At 40.6% G+C, this 20,711-nt stretch overlaps 3 protein-coding genes across 4 annotated transcripts; 1 reads left to right on the forward strand and 2 right to left on the reverse strand.

Moving 5' to 3' along the window:
* Nucleotides 1-2,251: 2,251 nt before the first annotated feature.
* On the forward strand, nucleotides 2,252-4,837 carry LOC115731652 (putative disease resistance protein RGA3). The gene has a single exon (XM_030662326.2). The coding sequence runs from the start codon at nucleotides 2,252-2,254 to the stop codon at nucleotides 4,835-4,837; it is 2,586 nt and encodes an 861-aa protein (XP_030518186.2).
* Nucleotides 4,838-12,066: 7,229 nt separating this feature from the next.
* LOC115731550 lies at nucleotides 12,067-12,942 on the reverse strand. Its single transcript, XM_030662212.2, has one exon. The coding sequence runs from the start codon at nucleotides 12,839-12,841 to the stop codon at nucleotides 12,089-12,091; it is 753 nt and encodes a 250-aa protein (XP_030518072.1). The 5' UTR covers nucleotides 12,842-12,942; the 3' UTR covers nucleotides 12,067-12,088.
* Nucleotides 12,943-15,701: 2,759 nt separating this feature from the next.
* Nucleotides 15,702-20,059, reverse strand: LOC115731551 (heterogeneous nuclear ribonucleoprotein U-like protein 1). 2 transcript variants are annotated; one of them, XM_030662213.2, is made up of 9 exons: nucleotides 19,854-20,059; nucleotides 18,326-19,086; nucleotides 18,051-18,239; nucleotides 17,853-17,961; nucleotides 17,690-17,748; nucleotides 17,445-17,613; nucleotides 17,272-17,339; nucleotides 16,295-16,967; nucleotides 15,702-16,089 (listed from the first exon to the last, which is right to left on the reverse strand). In XM_030662213.2, the coding sequence occupies exons 1-9, from the start codon at nucleotides 19,984-19,986 to the stop codon at nucleotides 15,986-15,988; spliced, it is 2,265 nt and encodes a 754-aa protein (XP_030518073.1). In that variant the 5' UTR covers nucleotides 19,987-20,059; the 3' UTR covers nucleotides 15,702-15,985. The 2 variants fall into 2 exon arrangements, with proteins under 2 accessions (XP_030518073.1, XP_048132251.1); XM_048276294.1 differs by having other exon boundaries at nucleotides 16,295-16,979.
* Between the last annotated feature and the right edge of the window lie 652 nt (nucleotides 20,060-20,711).

The following is a 20,711-nucleotide window of genomic DNA, read 5'->3' on the forward strand; positions in this document are numbered from 1 at the left end:
TTTCTCTAATCGAAATACCTTCTAAAATAGAAGTAAAAAATCAACTTCCGCTTCTGAAGAGAAGTGGAAAAATCAACTTCCGGCCCGAAGTTGATTTCTGAAGTAGAAGTGTTACCATGAGCGCCCTAAGCCTCTTGTGTTCCCATTTTCTGGATAGATAAATGCAAATTACGTAATATTTCTTTTGCTCCAACTTCACGAAATGGATAGTGATATTTCATGTGGGTGTCATTTTTGGGGATGTTATGTATATCATAATGACATAGAAATTAACTTAAGGCGTGCATGGCTACACTTCTGCTTTAGAAATCAACTTCTGACCACAAATTGATTTTTCTACTTTTGCTTTTGAGCAGAAGTTGATTTTTCTATTTTTGAACAGAAGTAATTTTTTTTTTACTTCTTCAAGTGCTTCCAAAACTATTTCTAAGGGAAAAAAAAACTCTACAAGTAGAAAAATGAAGTTGCATAATCAAAAAGGTTTCTGCTCCAGAAGCACTTCTTGAGCACAAATTATACTTCAGAAGTGTTGCCATGTGCGTCGGCGGGCTCCATCCGATGATTGTGCCATTTCCGATCGCTCCGCATCATACGGATCCAATTGATTAGTTATTTGGACTGTTCCAAGAAAAGTAATCTGATGGATCATTAGGCTTGGTTAATAATGTAGTTGGAAGTAGAAAGAGTAAGGTTACAATGCCTATATAAAATGAGCTAAACATAAGAGAAAGGAAAATCTATTTGTAGGGGAAATTGTTCAATAAATCCTAAACATATTGTACTGATATTAATTCAGTCCTAAACTTTTCAGTTTTACCAATTGAGTTACAAAATTTTGTGCAAAACTCCGATGTAGTCCTTCTAGCCAATTTGCATCGAACAGTGGGCTACGTAATATGACCGGCGGTAACTGTACTATTATGTTAGCGATTTTGTGGTGAAAATTGGGCAGAATGATTATATGAAAATTTTACATAAAGGTTTAGGACTAAATTGATAAAATTGAAAAGTTTAGGATTAAATTGGCACTCACAATAAATTTAATAACAAGTGGGTCATTCTCCCGCTATTTCTGTACGGCGTTTTTATGGAAGTAAACCTAAGTTTCTCTAACGCACTTCTAGACATATGTTTAGTCTATAGACAGTGCAATATCTGCGCAAATATGCAAAAATGAAAGTTTTTATACTTTACTTTAAGTCACAAAGCAAATATAGCAATAAATAATGAAGCCTAAGTGAACTAGATGCGCCGCAAATCATTTATTTGCTCATGAAAAACCTTACTTTTCTGCATGACAATCTTTTTGGTGCAAGTATCATGTGAAATACTGTCCTAGTATGCAAAATCACCTCGATTCAAGGAAATTTTACAATTTGATCCAAAACTAACATCCATGGTCATGAGCGTGAAAAGATGAACTTTTGAATCCTTCGGTTAACCTCTATCCCTCGCTCTGTTTCCAATTTTCAGCATCTTCATTCATGGGTGACATCCCAATCAGGAAAAGTACCAAAAAAGTGATAAATCTATTGCATTTTTACCGATTCAATTCTAAACCTTCCAATTAGATCAATTTAATCCTTAACATTTTAACATTAATATCAATTGAGTGCATCTAGACAATTTAGGCCAAAAATTATTGGTGTGGCATCAATGTATTTTAATATGAATTAACAGGTTAGAACCATTTATAAACTGGGAATGCATTTATTGAACGAAAATTCAGCGATTTAGCAAACATCTTTCTAATTGAAAAAGGCCTTTAGATTGCTTACAAAATTGAATTAATAAAGATATTTCATCATCCACGAGGGTACATTGGCATAGACTGTAGTTCTTCTTCTTCTTCTTTTGTGGGGGGTGCGGGGGGAATAAAGGCTATAGTTCATTTTTTTTTTGGTCGAAAAAAAAATCAAGTATTATCAACGCTATTTTTCATCACTATTTATTCCAAGCGAGACATAATAATTTTTTTGGCAAATTATATGCACAAGGAAAGAAAAGACACTTCGATTCTTGAAGTAATCTCGATTTCTTATTGGTCATAGGAAAGTAGGATGAAGATAAGGTGGAAAGCGTCTTGCTGCTGACCGGAGGCCACTCGTAAGGAAAGCGCGTTGGCTCTTCATTCCTGCCGGCGACTCGTAGGGAAGTCATCATCATATCACCCAACCCACGAAAGGACGACGTTGTGTGTTCCTCTTCGTCTCAAACCAAATGGCCTGAATCAATTTCCCCATCACTTAGCATGGCGGAATCACTCCTTTCCGGCATCGCACAGGGTGTGCTAGGGAAGATAGCATCCCTGGCGTTCCAAGAAGCCGTCGCAATCTACCGCGTCGAAGATCAGATCCACGAGCTTAGAAATACGTTGGCTGCCATTACGGCCGTGCTGTTAGATGCTGAGGAGCGACAAGTGAAGAACCACCGCCTGGAACTGTGGCTACGTCGGCTTCAAGACGTGCTGTACGATGCGGAGGATGTGCTCGATGAACTCGAGTGTGAAGCCTTACGGAAGCGGGTAATTAGACCGTACGGGGGCATCAAAGAGAAGGTACACCGCTTCTTTTCCACCTCTAATCCACTAGTACTCCGTGCAAGCATCAATCATAAGATCAAGGAGATTAGGGAGACATTATCTAAAATTTCCGTCGAGAAGAATCAATTTGATCTTACTGTGCGGAGTGTTGACAATGGTGTGGTGAATACGCAGTCGCGAGAGATGACTTACGATTTCATAAACAACTTAGATGTGGTCGGAAGACACGTAGATAAACAAAAGCTAATTGAGATATTGATGCGGCCAAATGAAAAAACCCTCTCGGTGATTCCCATTTATGGAATTGGAGGTTTGGGCAAGACGACCCTAGCTAAATTAGTTTACAATGACGAGATCGTGAAAGAGCAATTCAAGTCTCGACTATGGGTGTGTGTTCCCGAGGACTTTGATTTAAAGAAAACCATAGAAGGAATCATCAAAGATGCAACTGGTCAAACCTTGAGTAATTTGGATATTCAGCAATTGCAAACCTGTCTGCGAGACACCGTCAAAGAGAAGAAATTTCTACTGGTCCTGGATGACGTATGGAGCAACGACCGCTGTAGATGGGAAGAATTGAAAACTTTGCTAGCCGAAGGAGCTAGTGGAAGCAAGATTGTTGTGACCACGCGCAGTTCAGGAGTTGCTTCTATGATGGGTACCCATCCAGGTCATAATCTTAAAGGTCTTTCTGATGAAGACTCCATGGCCTTGTTCAAAAAATGGGCTTTCGATCAAAGGGAAAAGCAGCCACGTCCTGATCTCCTTGAGATTGGAAATGACATTGTGAAAAAATGTCAAGGAGTCCCTCTCCTCGTAAAAACTTTGGGGAGCCTACTTTACACAAAGCATGAAGTACGGTACTGGGCCCATATAAGAGATAGCGAGACATGGAAGTTAGTGGAAGAAAAAAAGGACATTCTGTCGGTTCTTAAACTTAGCTATGATCATTTGCCGTCCCACCTAAAACGCTGTTTTGCCACATTATCTCTTTTTGACAAAGGACATGAAATCCATGGCCCTGTGATAGCTTGGTTATGGATAGCTTTAGGATTCATTAGCTGGACAGGGGAAGAACTAGCATATGAAGACGTTGGTGTTGATTATGTCAACGAGTTGTGGAAGAGATCTTTGATCCAACAAGTTGACGAGTTCGGCTTGATGATATCTTTTAAAGTGCACGATCTGATCTATTCTCTTGCAACAATTGTGGCACAAAATGATTGCTCTAGTGTTGGCTTAGATACATCAGAGATTTCAGAGGGAGTTCGGTGCGTTTCATTCTTTAGCAGTGGGCTAGAGGGAATCTCTAATTTCGATGGAGTCCCACCTTTTGTAAGAAAGCCCACTTCAAAGAAGCTGCGTGCAATTATATTTCCCTATGACGTTGATGATGGAGTTATTACTGGAGAGTTTGTTAGAGCGTGCATCTCCAAGTGCAACTACTTACGGTATCTAGATTTGGGGACTGGCAGTTTTGAGGAGCTGCCAAGTTCCATATGCAACTTGAAGCACTTAAGGACGTTATTTCTCAATGATAACAAGCGATTGAAGAAGCTTCCAGACACCATTTGTGAGCTGCAGAGTTTGCAACACTTACGCCTCGATGGTTGCTCAGAGCTAAACAATTTACCCAAAAATATGAAGAGGCTCATCAGCCTCAGATTTCTATCCATAACAACAAAGCAGAAGAGTCTGCAAGAAAGTGGAATACAATATCTGGAAAATCTGCAAGTTTTGGGACTCGACGAATGCCAAAATCTGAAAGTTTTGTTTGAAGGTGCTTGCCGATTAACTGGCCTCCGACACTTGAAAATTTCAGATTGTGGGAGACCAATGTTTTTACCTTTTGTGGGATTAACAGCCCTAGAGAACTTAGCAATTCATAATTCCAAGCTCTTGTTGACCAAGGAGAACAAGTCCAACTTTCCTGCGAAACTTCGTGCATTGAAAATATCAAAATCCGATCAGGTGATGGAGCTGCTCCAATGTCTTAATGAATCTGCTCAAACTTTGGGGTCCTTTTGTGTCGCTGACTGCTTGAGCTTCACGGCTTTACCGGAATGGCTGCCCAATCATACATGTATGAAATTTATTAGATTGATTCGATGTCCCAATTTATCGTCTATGCCGCAAGAAATTCAGTCCCTCACTACCTTAAAAAAATTAGACGTCGAAGATTGTGGTGAACTGAGCAAGAGATGTCGACCAACAATTGGCGCGGATTGGCCCAAAATCGCTCACATTCCTCAAATCGAAATTGATGGTATGAAAGTACAATCGACGGAGGATTAGGTACGATTCTATCTATCTCTTCTTTGTTCTTACATGTAACATCCCCCTACATTAAGATTGACCTAATTCGTCAATCGAATTAAAATTTAATTAAAGCATTGCTTAGAAAAATAAAAACTGATATGAAGACTAAAATACAATCAACAATAGGTCATTACATTGCAAAAGGAATTCAATATCAAATCATTCTCTTACATATAATTAATCCAAATCAAATTTATAAAAAGTAATGTCATATACTCAAAGAAAATTAGCAGTAAATCTTCAGGGGAGTTACTATTTAATCAAAACATTGAAATGTGAAGAGAAAATTGCATAAAAAAAATTTACTCAGTACAGTAAATAATCCATTTCAAATTTGATCAGTAAATTAGAAGTTGACTCGACCAAACAAACTTAAAAGTTGCATTTAACATTGTAATTATACTTAAACCTACACACTCAGTTCGTGTTATTATCTAAGACATTTAACTCGGACAATAAAACGTGCATAGCACGAGAGTGATTGCTACTCCAAATAATGTATTCCGAAGGCTCTTGTATGGTCTTTGTTAGCAAGGCACTTGGCTTAATACCAATTGTAGGTGAATCAATGTCTATTATAACTTGATTGACATGCACGAAAAGTTAACACATAGAGAAATCTTTTCACTTTTAAATTAACTTTCCCACTTGAGAAAAAATTAGTTTTTTCGATCTTATTAAAGTGATATCAACTTGTCTTCAATTAACGTATTAATGAATTTAGTAGCACCTGTCTAATGCATACGAGTGGTGATGTGGTTCGACTTCTTATGACTGTCTCTAATTATGCTTACGGCTGGAAAATATTTTTGTAATTGGAAATCGAAGAATGACTAGTTCGCATGACACTGCTATCAATACTAGAATATTGTGTTATTGAATATTGATACTCTAAGCTCATTTTTTCTTCTTTTTCCCCTTTCGAGCGTAGATGAACTCGCAAAATCTATTCGCCACGCCATTTGGGTCTCCGCAAACATTTGGACGTGCACTCAGCTTCCACTTTCTCAATCTCTTTCACTTGGAGAGACGAAAAGAATGGCCGTTGATATTGTACCTGTTTCTTTCGCTCCTTGAACAAGTGTGCTTCTTTATTATTTATCTGTGTTTGTATTGCAAATTTTACTATGGAGAAAAGACATTATTCGTATTGTATGAGAACAACCGTAGTATTATCTGTGTCTGAATATCCTCGGAGCGGTGTTTTTCTTTCATTCATGGACAATTAATGAAATCACTCTTCATTGTCGTATATTACTTTCGGTAAGATGGGAGTTACTCGGTATTTTTCCATTTAAATAGTTTCTGATACATAGGAAGATTAGGTTTTTCTTTTGAGTATGAATGCACGAAGGCTAATTGCATGAACAATAAAGTTTTTTTTTTATCTGCTCTTTATTAGTTTTAGTCTCCCAATTACGTTTGTTTGAACTCTTGGTTGTGTAAGCTATGCTTCGTCATAATTCAGCGCCTCCTCAGTCGATTTCTTGACTACACTGGAGTTCCCAGAACTGCCCAAATTGGACATTGAACAATTGCAGTACTTGGTGGTGGGTGAGAAATTTTCTCTCATGCTAGACGACGTATAGAACAACGGTCGAACTCACGACACGTGGAATGAGGCGGGAGATTTGTTCATGGAAGGCGGGAAGGGAAGTCGCCTGGTTGCGGCACCCGGCAGTCACGGAGTCGCTTCTCTGATGACACTGTGGAGTTCCTCTTGCTCTCAAATCTCTTGGGGGCTTACGTCTTGCTAAAGAGGACGAATCAACAATGCTAGGCATAGATGAGAGACGAGCAGCGTGTGGGAACTTGGTAGAAAAACCATACTAGTCACAGACAAGATACGTCTAACGAGCGAAAAACCAAGGATCGGAAGAAGTTGGCAGAAACCATGTCAAAAAGAAACTGAGGATTTGCTATTCAAGATGGCGAAGCGAGCTTATGATTAATCCGTAGATGACTCCAACATAAACTAAATCGACACTCAAAAGTGAAAAGACAGCAGTAGTATGCACAACATGAATGAATTTTGAAAATTTAAGCCAATGTCGACGGATCTCATAAGACACGAAATCTGGGGCAGCCGCTGCCCACCCCCTTGAATAATTGTCCTCCTTGGAACACCTTTCAGACTGAGTAACACCGATCTTTTTTCTATCGAAATTGTAAAATTCAATGGGTAACAAGAAGTTATTGTATCTTGACGATGATCGAATTATGAGCTACAAGGATTGTGAAATCATAAGATTTTAACAACCACTGAACAACTTAGAAAAACATCACCCCCAATAAGTAGTGACCCCAACAAAAGACCATAATGCAAGATCAATATGACAAGTCCTGTATGGTGTAAGTCTTATGCAAATACAAATTTACTTTGCTGCCATGATGAATGAGATGAACATGAAGCTTGACCTGTGGGCAGTTTGGTCTAACATTTGAAGCCCAACAACAACATTTCATCTTGGGCCGTCAATAAGTCATCTAGGACGAAACTCTAAGGCTCATTGGAGCTCTGTATCTCGTGTACCTCTACACTCGCGAAGAGACAACACTCCGAGGGACTAACGCGAACATTGTGCTTCGTCCTCGCCCTTTACGTCTCTTGCCTGCTTCTGCTTGCTTCTTGTTGTCCGTTTCTATTATAGAAGTTCGTTTCTGCTTTCCGGTTTCGGTTTCGATTCTCGGTTCCGGTTCAGTTCCACCGGAAACCCATGATTCCTTAAAAAGTGGAACCAGGAACCGTCCCCTAGATCATCAAAATCAGGAACCGAACCGCTCCGATTCCCAATTTTACCTAGAACCATGCTCACCCCTAATTATTCCTAGGGCCAAAAAGTTTGAAAAGCCGGCCAAACAAAAAGACTTTAAATAGGATAAGTCACTAACATATGTTCTCTAAAGATATGATCAAACAAGATTTGAAGGTTTTAGCCTACCACAAGTGATGAATGCAGAAAAAACAGATTATCTCCTCTATTTAAAAGGAGAAGGTTTTATTTTCGTACCAGGATACGGGTCAGTACGTTTGGACACCATGCAATCGAGGTTGCATTGGCTTGCGGGTGTCTCGTCCTCCAATGCACCCACACAATTTTTGTAGCACGCGAGACAGCAGGCACTTGGGTGAGGGAACACAACACAAAGCCGTCCGGCTATGGATCTTACAAAAGATCGACTTTGCTGATTTCACCTTGGTGGCCACCAGCATCATCAACACCACTAAATTTAGCACAGCTCCTGGCATCCATGTTCAATTTGTTTTCAAATGGGTAATGATTTGTAGTCCATTTACTGTATCTTGATAGAAGAGTGATGTGATTCTGCACCTTATAGAGAACACCAGGATAATGTTCATGATTAGCTTATGGGGGTGATTTGTTCATTGGATGAAAAGGGCAAAGCCTTATCCATCTTGGGTAACCAATTGATTCGACCACGAGGACAGTGAGGAATGGGAAGGGAGAATGAAGAAAATCAAACCTGATTACCACGCCTGAAATGGTAAATGACAGATGACTTTGTTTGCCAGATCCAATTAATTCCCAACTGCTAATTGCCATCATTTACTTCGAAATTAGAAGAGCAAGAATCGAGGGAAATTATCAGATGGCTACTCAATTGAAGTCTCCATATTGCACCTACTACTCCTTGGTTTTGATGAAAATGGGGTAACAAGAGGGGTTTCATTCCAGGGTTTCTTTATATTTCAAGTAAATAAACATCGGGAAAGAACTCTCCTTGCTCAGTTTCGTGACTTAAGTAGAGGGCCATGGCTGATGGGCAGCCGTGCTAGCTCTCCTCGAGGTATTGACGTAGCTGGACGCCGGCGAAGCCAGCAGGTCGGCAGGTCTCTGTGGATCCTCGGAATAAAAAAAAAATCGGGAAAGAAAGAAAAATTTATTCCCCTTTTGACTGTTTCCATTATTCTATATGGCTAAAACAGGCTTTACGGAACATTTTATTTATCTGTACGAGTTTTTTTTGTTATATAATATGGTGATAGACTTAGATGGATTCTAAACAGAGATGTGAATTTCAAAGGCGGGGTCTGCGCTATGTTGCAGTAAGAAACATGTCAAGACTAATAAAGTATGCGTATTTAACAGTCAACGAGTCCTCTAGTTGCTTTTGACGTTCCACATCAATGCCTATCGAAAGGAGCTAGTGGCATGCATTTAGCGTATAACGCACGCTTTTTCAAAACACGATTCATTAAAAATGCCTACTCATTTTTATTCACCCAAAAAAAGTCTAAAATCTATTCGAATTGCGTCAGTTTAGTCCTAAAATCTTTCAATTTTGCGAATTGAGTCCTACGCCTTTTCAAATCTTGCCAAATAAATCCATTTAGTCAATTTTGGCAAGAAACCGCTAATATCGAAATTGGCCGTCCTACGTAGGACGGCCCTTACAAATTAAAAACACGAGTTCTCTAGTTACAACTTGCCGGCCCTTACATTTTTTTTTTTTTTAGTAAGAGGCGGCAAGGGCTTGCAGCCCTTGCTCAAATCTGGCAAGGGCGACAATGAGGAAAATTACAAAAAAATTTCTAAACCTATTGCAATTGTGTCAATTTAATCCTAAACTTTTTCTTTTGTCAATTGAGTTCTAAAATTTTTACAAATGTGCCAATTCAGTTCATTTGGCCGGCAAGCGCAGACGAGGCAAATTTTTAGTAATATCTAAATATTTTCAAAAATTTTAATTATTTCTAATAATTTTTTTGTAATATTTAGGGTTTGGGTCGCCACGGGGCCGACGACCTCCGCCGGCCCCTAGGCGAGGTTTCGTGGGCCTCATCTAGCTACGGTGAGGGCTCACGGCCGTGGCCCGGATCCGGGCAAGGGTCGCAAGCCCTCACCCCGGGGTCGGTGAAGGTCACCGGCGCAAACCCTTAAAAACAAGAGAAAAAACACAGGCAGAAAAAATTAGTAAAAGAAAATGACAATTAAATTTTTTTAAAAAAATATTAAAATATTGTTTAACATTTGCCATGTTAGCGATGGCCGGTCAAATGGATTGAACTGATAGTTTTGAGAGTTTATCGAACTTCAAAGAACGTATTCCCACTCTGAAAAAAAAAAAAAATTGGAAGCAGAACGCCTAGAATTTCAAACAACTTCAGCATAAGTACTTCGACCACAGGCAGCAAAAGAGCTGCAAGCTCATTGACCTCATCAAGCCTAGAATTTCAAACTACTCTGGACCATGCTAAATGCATGGCCCTGGCTCCTTTCGATAGGCATTGATGTGCTCCATCCATTTGGGTGCCCTTCACCTCATTTCCCGTATGCCAAGAAAGTAAGAATCATTTCATTTTCCTTTTGAGGTGAGAATTCCCCATAAATAAGGGTCAAATTTATCATTTTTCAAGCATACTAAATTCATAAGTTGTCTATGAGTTCTCGTACTTATCGTTTTAGTTCATCTGTATTCAAAAATCTCTCCCCCCCTCTCTCTCTCGATCTCGATCTCAATCTCGAACCGAATGTTGTAGGCCAAAATGATTTTAAATCCCCGGAGTTAAATATACGTTGTTATGCTTCTGGAAAAAAAAAATATTATGGAAAAAAGAAATAAAAAAATAAAAATCTACACAATTTTTTTCCGACAAAAAAGAAATGGAGCATTTTTTCTGGTTCTTGTCCCCTTTTTTCCTTCGGCATGTCCCGTCTCCTTTCATACCAATCTTCTCTTCACAACATGACATGTTTTCCTTGCATTGCTGTGGATGATGCGCAAACTTCGTGCTTTAAAATTAAGGCATCTGCAATTATAAATAGAAATCGAACTCGCCCCGTACAAAATAAATAAATAAATAAAAAGCTACATAATTTGTCCCCTCGGAAATTATTTATCTAAAGTATAGAAACTAGAAAAAAGGGGGTATTATTTACCGTCGAATCCTTTTAAGCTTTAAAAATCAATAACCTATGGTTTAAATAGTTATAAAAAGAAAAGAAGCTAGTTAGTAAAATTAGTGGAAAATAACACAAGAAGCAATAATCGAATAACACAGTTAAAATACAAAAGAACCGGCTAACTTTACACGAAGTGCCCCCCCCCCCCCCCCCCCACACCGCAAGTCCCCCATTGTCTCCCCATGCCGGCCATTCGTGACGGGCTTGGTCCGGGGGCAAATCGAACCGAGTCTTCATGGGGCGGCGGCTCGATATCGTCGTCTTTATCCACTGGTATGTCAAAAGTCCTTTCTGCCCCTTCATATTTTCGCCATGCTCCCCGTGAAGTAGCTCAGCGCATAAATAAAAAAAGACGGGGAAAAATTGACATCAGTAGTCTCTAAACTTTGGTTCGATGTGTAATGTGATTCTTGAACTTTAATATAACTAAAATAGTCGCTGAACTCTAGTCCAATGTGTAACATGAGCCCTGAATTTTCAATTTGTTCAGCTTAACTCCAAAACAATAAGAAAATGTTCAAAGCCGTTCCTGAATTTGAGTTAATAAAAGGACTGCATTGAACATCTTTATATAGTTTAGGGATTAAGCTAAACATATTTCGAAAGTTCAAGGATCATATTGGTCAATTCAACAAAAAAAAAGACTATATTGGTCAGATTAAAAGATCATGAATCACATTACATATTGAGCTGAAGTTTACGGATCATATTGATCAAATTAAATATTTATGGACTACGCATTACACATTAAATCAAAGTTTAGGGATAATTTATGTCATTATCCCTAAAAATACTTAATAACTTCAAAACCTTTAAACTACACCCATTAGAATACAAATGCTTAACTTTCTTTCTTTTTTTTATCATAGAAACTCCTAAACCATGTAAACTCCGACACCAACACTTTTTGTGTCACCGAAAATCCGTAACATCCACCGCGACCATGATACCAAAGTTTTTTTTATCACATCGGTACAATTTCCAATTTTAGGCACTGGTCGAGCGAGCAAAATTTAAGATTTGGGTCAATAGGTCATGCCGGTACAAGTTTAGAGATTTGGATTAGCACAAAAAGAATGTATTATTAAGATAACGGTGGACATGATTTACGATTTTTTTTTAGTACTTTCCCTAATAAAAAAAGTTATCCACTCCAAAAAAAAATGAATATGATAGCAATTAATTCCACGTAAGATGAATTTCAGGCCTCCGGATCTCGGAGGAGAAGGTGGGAATGAACAATCGATGTGTACAGACCCGATTTCTCTTCTTCACAGATTTCGCATTCGCCGAGTCTAATCTAACCTTCGCTTCCGTACTTTCTCGCCGGCGAAATGTCGATCTCGATCAGATTGTCTTCCTCGCCGCCGAGCAAATTCAGCGCGATCTCGATCAACCCCTCCCCTCCGTCCTCCGTGTCCCACCGGAAGGCGCCTTCCTCCGGCGAGTCCGAGCCGAAGTTGAACCCGAAATCGCCGCCCGGCGAGGACGATTCCGAGTCTGAATCCGGATAGCACATCGACAGCGACGGGTACCTCTCGAGTCCCCCAAGGCTGAAGCCACTGTCGTCGTCTTCTTCCTCGTCTCCTTCGCCCTCGTACTCTTCGTAGATCACTTCCAGAGGCGCCTTCACGTCCCATTCCACGAAGCGGCACTCGTAGCGCGTGCTCGGAGGGAAACCCACTTCAGATGATTGGCCGCCATCGGCGCGAGAAGAATCCCGCCCGCTCTCCCCGCCGGCTGCGACCCTGCTTCCTTCGGCGGGGGCCGCGGCGGCGGAGGAAGAGTCGTCCCGCTCCCGGGCTCGTTGGGCGGCGCCGAGGCGGAGGAGGGCGAGCAGGGAGACGGCGGTGATGGCGAGGACGGGGGAAAGGAGGACCCGGATGAAAATGCGCGGGAAGTAGAGGAGGACGAGGGCGTAGAAGGCGAAGGCGGTCGAGAAGAGAGGGTGGGCGGAGAGAGACGAGAGGTGGGCGAGGGCGGCGACGGAGAAGCTCGCGATGGCGTGCAGCAGAGACGGCGGCGGCGGCGGCGGGTTTTCGTTGCCGTCCATGAATTCGGCGAAGAAGAGAGAAGGGGCATTCGAGAAAGGTGAAGTCGCGGAAGAGAGAGAGAGAGAGAGAGGAGTCGTAGGTGGTTTTTGCAGGGATTTTTGGGGAAGCCGTTCGGGGTTCTTCGAGGACGCAAAGGCATGAATTCAGAGACCGAGATAAAGATAGAGAGATGTGAAATTACCAAGATTGACCTTGAGTTTATTTCTTTCAATTATTTTTTTGGTCGAATTTTGACTTGTATTTTTGGCTCGTTTGATTATTTGTATGAAATACTCGTCGAAATTACTAAACTCGTCCTCGTATTGTCACGGGAATTCAATTTTAGTCCCTCGACGGAACATGTTGAGCCGGCACGGGCAAATCAACATAAGGCGGTCTTTGTGTACAAGTTTCTAAAAAGAGCTGCAAAATTTGGATCTCCGTACTTTTAAGAATGCTCCACTTTTAGCTCTTGTACTTTGTTTAGTTATAAAAGTGGTTAGTTGTAATATTTTTTTCAATATAAGTTTAATTTCTTTAATCACGTCTTTATAATAAACCTTATGAAAATTACAATCGGAAGAAACCTTTTAATTATAGTACGATTAGAAACTCCACAGTATATTAATTTTAAAGACTTGAATGCCGTAACATGACTTTCAATCACATTGGACAAACTTACAAATGCAGGAATTACCGATCAATACGCGATTTCGGTTCGACATATATGTAAGATTTGGATTATAAAGCAAAAGAGATCGGAGTTTTTGTTGAAATATAATATGCCCAACAAGTATAAGGACTAAAATTGGACGTCCCTAAAAGTACGTGGATCACAGGGTGCATTTTTTACGTGTAGACCCAATGTACTTCCGACATCATGTCCGGACCTATCATAAGCGTTTGTGCTCGATTTGATCTGGGATTGTTCTTGTGTGTGGAACATTGTAAGTCGTATTGTCGATATAAACACTCTCTTAGAGGAATCACTACTGTAGTACGAATCATTTATGCAATACTTCATTTTACCAAAATATGAACAATAATGTATTTTAACCAAGCCCATGTTCCATGCTTTGTAAAAAAAAGGGTTTTTTCCTTGGAAAATTTTAGGGAATACGATGGACAAAATCTAGTGGAGGGGTGGATTGGTTTCTTGGCCACCATCATCCTTTATTAGAACCATGCCCATCAAACTTTTTTGAGGCCATCCATCCGTTGATGTTCTTTTAGCTTTTTACTTCTGTTTAATCTTAAAGGCATCAAAAAAACAAAACAACTTTTCTCTGCTTTTTCTCTGTGACATGGGGGGGGGTCTTGTCATGTGATATATTCAAAGGGTGAGTGGGATTTTCAGTCTTTAAGGTTTCGCTTTCCTCCGCTGTGGAAGTTGTCGTGTCCACTTTGAAATTTCGCAGCTCGTGCCCCCATTGCAATATCTCCTCTCGTCCTCTTGCGTCTATGATTGAAGACAGTTTTAATGCTGTGCATTGAAGAAAGCATCTCTTCGTTAGGCCAAGCACATCATCTATATTGGAATGTTCAGTTTCATGTTTAGATTTGAACTTCCTTATATCCTCTTGTTGATGTGGGAAAAAAAAAAAATGAAGCCTGTTCCTAGCATTTCGGATATTTTTATAGGAGTTGTTTCGGTAAATCTAGGTTTTTTTTTTTGGAGGGGGCCTTAAGCGCTTAGCAAAATCTAGGTTGCAAATAAGAAAATGATAATGAGTCAAGAGAAGACACAATAAGCTAACTGACACGGTAAGTAACCCGATTTAGGTACTTTCGATGCATCCGAATACCTTGTATATCATGAGATCCGTGTGCTTATATGTCATTTAGTTTAGAAGTCTTTAGTTTATTTTCCAAAAATCTTTATCCATGACTCGGTGATCATATACTGCGTTCACTCACCTAGCTCCGATGAACATGTATCGAATTGTGGGTGCAAATGCAAAGACTTAACTTTTGTTGCAACTTACAAATACAGTGAACTTTGCAATTTAGGGGTAAATAGGCTTTTACTTACCTATGAAAGTTAGCTAGTTAAATGGACCAACATGGACCATTCATGCAGGGGACCAGGCCCTTTTTGGAAAAAGGTGAATGAAACAGCAAAAAGCTTAGAGAAAAAGTAAAGACCACACAAGATACCCTGCTTTTTGGCTCTCCAACTTTCATGTGCATGTTTTGCTAGAATTATCATTCTTTTGGAGGATTTTTTTTCTATTTTCTTCTTGAATGGTGGGTCAACCACTGAATCTTTAGCTTGACTTCTAAGAAGATATAGAGCAGTTTAGGATGGGTTTGGACATGTAAAGGTGCTTCGAGTATGGTCCAATGCGCACTTCTCATTTTTCTCAATATGGACTAAAGCAAAGAATTTTACATCTATCATTTTCACTCCACAAAACATTAGTATGTAAGTAGTCCGATTGATCGTTATATAGGTATTTTCAATGGAGTACTTGTTGCATCCATAATAGAATGGAAAACTCATAACTGCACAAAGGCATTGCAATTTCAGATCGATTCCTAAAGGAACCGATTTGATTCCTTATTTCAAAAACTAGGAACCGACTATGACAAGAGTAGGTTATTTGCCCTGAAACCGACTGGTTTATGCAGCGTTAGTAAATCTGGTTCTGAGTTATTTAGATTGTATAAAACTTTTATAGCAGAGCAGCGCAAGCACAGAACAAATTTCCTTTTTAGGTGTCTATAAATAATTGATGTCGCTAATACGATAATCCTAAGGATCTATCCGATCTCATCCATTGCTGGATGAAGCATTGACTACCAATCATGCATGTCCGCATAAGAAATAGTCTAGAAATTGGTAACAACATAACTCGAGGCATGTTGAAGAGCACCATATCATCCAACTGGGACAGAAATTTTCGTTACTAACTTGTCGAATGGAGAGAGCAGCCTCCCCTAATGCAACCTGAAGTCAAACACGTAAGTCACCAAAAGAAGAGTGAAGTAATTACAAGGTCATGGAGGAGAGTATGACACAAACTACATGGACCTCCTCAACGTATAATGCTCCACACAAGGCCTTCAGTACCCAGTGCGTATATACTGTATTTACAAGATCTAAAACCTTCCACAACAACATAGATCCTCGCGTCAGTAACGATGATACAAGCGGTAAGCAGTCAGTAATGCCTCTGGAAGGGTGAGGCATGCCCTGTCGGAGGCGGCATGTCAGCAGACGAATTCCTGTACACAGTTCCTGGATTTGGAACAGCATAGTGTGTACCTGAGGTGTCATGCACAAAACTGTTAGGTACAACTGTATGAGGCATCAATCTTAGATTAAGAAAGCCCTGCAAATAATTTCATGAAATGTGCACGATCGGGGTGTGACATCTCACATTCACAAACGTGGGATAAAATGCAACAAAGGAAACTATGCTTCCAACTGCACGAATTGATGATGAGTCGAGTTGATCGGTTCTAATTACCATGTGGCCATGGCGAATCCTCCATCAATGCGGATCCTATTAGAGAGTCTGTTAAAACTCTGGGATTCCCACTGACGTTGAAAGGAGCACGAGAAGTAAAACATGGTCCTGAAGAGACCCTTTCACCACCATGTAAGAAAGGCTCGACCCCATTGCCCTGATTCGATGCATCAGTGGAAACACCTTGCATGCTGTTGTACGTCATGTCTGATCTGCTGTAGGACTTATCCATTCCACGGATCGGGTAACAATCAGAACCAACATTGGTAATGGCACTTAACATACTAGGATAACCAGAATCACTGGCAGGGTAGAAACTTCTTTGAAAACTTCCAGGAGCGGCAGCTGCTCCAGGCACATTAGAAGGAGCACCAGAAGTAAAATATGGTCCTGAAGAGGCCCTTTCACTTCCATGTAAGAAAGGGTTGACCCCATTTCCCTGATACGATCCATCAGTGGAAACACCGCGCACGCTGTTGGACACCATGTCTGATCTGTTGTAGGAGTTATCCATTCCACAGATAGGGTAACAGTCTGAACCAACATTGGCAATGGCACTTGACATACTAGGATAACCATAATCACTGGCAAGGTAGAAACTTCTTTGAAAACTTCCAGGAGCGGCAGCTGCTCCAGCCACATTATCCTCCTGATGGTCTTGATACGAATCAAACTGAGGCCACAGCTTCCACATTATCAAGTGTCCAATTATTACAATTAAGATAACAATTTCAATATGAGATTCATCAAATAGTTTGCATAACACGAGCAACGAACAACAAAGAGGGAGCATTTCTGAGCAAATACATATGAACTTATTTGACCAGAGCGAGATACCAAAAAATTTCCCCCCATTTTGAACAGTGCTTAGCTTAGGTCGACTAACCGGATTCAAAGCATGGTTTTGACGTCTCAACTTTTAATGCCAGTACACTACCATCAAAGAAAGGCCAAAAAGATACGAAACTTATACTTACTCGATTGAGGACTTGGTAGCTGGGATGAGGGGTAGCTACATGAGAGTCCATCAAGTGTCCTCCGGTCACTGAAAAACCAATAAGATATTATATCATCAAAGAAAGGTTCACTATGTCAAAGTACTCCATATGAACCAATATATTCTTAATTAAAGGAAAAGAGAAGCGTAAACCTGATGAGACGTGCTCCTTTCGTGGCAAAGGATATGATCCCACAGCAGTTCCAAGAGAATAAGGTGAAAAATTACTCTTCACATTCAAATTGGAATGAGAGGCAAGAGATTGCTTCATCTCATCCAAATGCCTTTGTGACTCCAATCGGTCCAGTTCTGCAAACATGACCTAGCAAAAAGACCAAAAATTAGTTGCTCAACAATTAACAGAGTTAAAGATAACTAATCAACACCAGGAGAATCACCTGATCAAAGTACTCATCTGATCCACGCATATTGACACTGGTGGGCAAAGCATAATTGGCTGCCACAAGTAATCAAATTTAAATACCAGGAGACCTTGGGAAGATACATTGAAAAGGAAATGAAAACGATCAAGGGATGAAATAAAACAAGCTAGTATAATACCCAACATTTGATTCACTGCATCAGCAGGTACCTCCTTTCCCATTTCTCTGAATCTCTTTTGAGAGCTTGACTTCAGCTCTTCTGGTTTTGGAAATACCACTACAGCAATCTGAGGGGGAAAAACACATCACATGGATACACATTCAGTAACTTAGACAGCATAATCTTACATAAAAATTAAAGCAGCGAGGTACGCACCTTTCGAAAAGATGCAAAGGGCTTCAGTTTGCGTTTACGTGCACTTTTGTAGACATTTGTCTGATCAAGTATGTAATTCCTAGCTGTCCTTGCAGCCCTTGTCAATAGGATATTAAATACGTCGGTTGCTCGGTCCATCAGACGATCGAACCTTTCACCGTAGTTTTCCTTACGCCTGAGCCCAGGAACCTGTGTCAAGATTCAACAGAGAGGCGATAGAAATGAGCATAAATGCAACACGAAGAGGCTAGAAATGCAAGAGAACAAAATCAAACCTTCATTTGATCCAAAACAAGGTTGGTTCCAAGCAACACATATCGCTTCTCAGGGTGTTCTTTGATCCATTTCTCAGCCCAAGTCGTTTTTCCAGAAGCTGGCAATCCCACCATCATCATTATTTCACAGCAGCTAATATCAGAGAAAGCAGGACCTAGAATGGCCTTCTGATCCTCAAATGCACAAGCCCAAGGCTTAAAACCATCTTCGGGAACCAATCCATCTTCAAGACTAAAGTGCATCTCTACTTCAACATTCTTCAATAGTATGTGCGGAAAGAGCGCTGATTTCCACGGTACATTACTTACTGCAGTATCCACTCCAAGACCCATCCCACTGGCATCAAACTGCTTTGCAACTCCCAGCCACTTACCATTCTTTGAGAAACCTATGGACGCCAGGGGCTTACTCTCAAGATCAACAGCACAGATAATCGTGTCACCAACTCCAAACTTTTCACCATAATCCAAAAAGTCGTTTTCAGTTGAAAACTTTCCAGTCCCTCCATATCCAAAGCTGCAGGAGCTTTCTCCAAGGCTTCCCACTGGTTTGTCCCCAGTCGAGACACCAACACGACAAAGATGCTGCTTGTCATGGGGAGTGTCATCCATTTCAACTGGCTGAGTTGAGACAACGTTGCAGCCAAAACAGTATTTCCCCCCAATTATTCCAGCATTAGCACGCGCACCAGACCAGCAATAAGCAAACCCTTTCTCATGAAGTGCGGATCCTCGAAGCCCATTGCCTTCCACATTAAAATCTGCACGAGGGAATACATGTTTGCACCATCAGTTCAGTGAGCAAAACAAGAAAGAGTTTAGACCTTTTGACATATGCAAATGACAATACAGTTGATACTTTGGTAAAGACATACGTGAAGTAAGAGCACAAAGTACCACCATGCATAGGCTCATATATTTCCATTGTATGCTTTTCTACAACCGTGCCAAACACCATCCTCGACTGAGAAAAATACTAGAGGAGAACATTCAGAACGTATGCCACAAAATGAGGCAATTGACGTATATTTCCCACATTGACCATCCATCTTTTCTCTCAAAAAAAATTACACCAGTGACTCACATAACTATGGATGCCATAAGACACTTGACTAGTCTTAACAAGAATGGACATTTCTTCGGATTTAATCTCTCTGTTACACGAAATTAAAAACCAAACTGTCACTAGACAGTACTGTTCCATTGAACTTCGCGCAGCCGACCCAAACACACGCACTTTGCTTCCTGACCACGCACAACATAAGCAATCACGGTCATGACCGACAGAATCGACGACACCAAGCCAACACACGATCGATCGAGAACTCCATCTGACCCCTCGCACGCACAATTCTCGGACCAAACGAAAGAAACGTGTCACGATCATTCCTCCGTATATCACCAAAACAGTCAGAGAACGAACGATCAAAGAGAGAAACACTTACGAAGCAGGCACGATCAACGAAAAGTACGAAGAGACAGAAAAGGAAAAAAAAAGGAGGGGAAAACGAAGGGGAAAAGGCGGTACCTAAGTTGCAATCGGCGGGGTTGAGAGCCACACGGTGGTCGGGCTTCGACTCCGAGGCGTCGCCGCGTCTCGTCCTCTTGAGGTTCTGCTCGAATTCGTCTTCTCCGGAAGGTTCGCCTTTCAGAGAAGCCATTGCCACCGGGCTCTGAAGCTGAACCAGCACCGGCAGAGAGAGAGAGAGAGAGAGAGAGAGAGAGAGAAGAGGGACGTAAACGAAACGTGTCGTCGTGTATATAAAGGGATCGGAAACGGAGTGGGACCCACAAGCCAATAAAATATTGCTTTTTTTAATTTTTTTTTACTTTTTTGCCCAAAAAAGTTTACAAGATAGTTGATTAATTAATTAATTAATTAAGGGGAAAAGGTAAATGGAAGAACTAATTGGGCTTTGGCAGGGTCTATAGTTTCCACGATCCGCGTTTCGGGTAAATGGGCTCTTTTTTTTTGTTTTTTTGGGGTCGAACAGGTAAATGGGCTTCGAGGGCACTTTAGTTCACCTTGACATTTGAAGTTAGATTTTTGTTCCGAACGAGTCGATTTTGGTTAGGTCCAAAACGAGTCGATGATGGTTCGAGAGAATAATTTTGCATGAAAAAAACGGGTCGATTTAGATCGGATACATTTTCGACCTATCTAAACCCAACCCAACCCGACTCGCTAAAGGCATCAAAACCCACCAATGAGCTCCTTGAAGATACTATTGTACATTTTGACTCATCACATGATAAGACATGATGCTGACGATTGTAGTCATGTGACGCATTAGAGAATAATAATCATCAATATGCATATCTACGAAAATTAGTCGGATAAACCACGTTAATCAAACGACCAAACACATGTACATTGCCCTAATGA

Source organism: Rhodamnia argentea, chromosome 3 (assembly GCF_020921035.1).
Source record: "Rhodamnia argentea isolate NSW1041297 chromosome 3, ASM2092103v1, whole genome shotgun sequence".
NCBI lineage: Eukaryota > Viridiplantae > Streptophyta > Magnoliopsida > Myrtales > Myrtaceae > Rhodamnia > Rhodamnia argentea.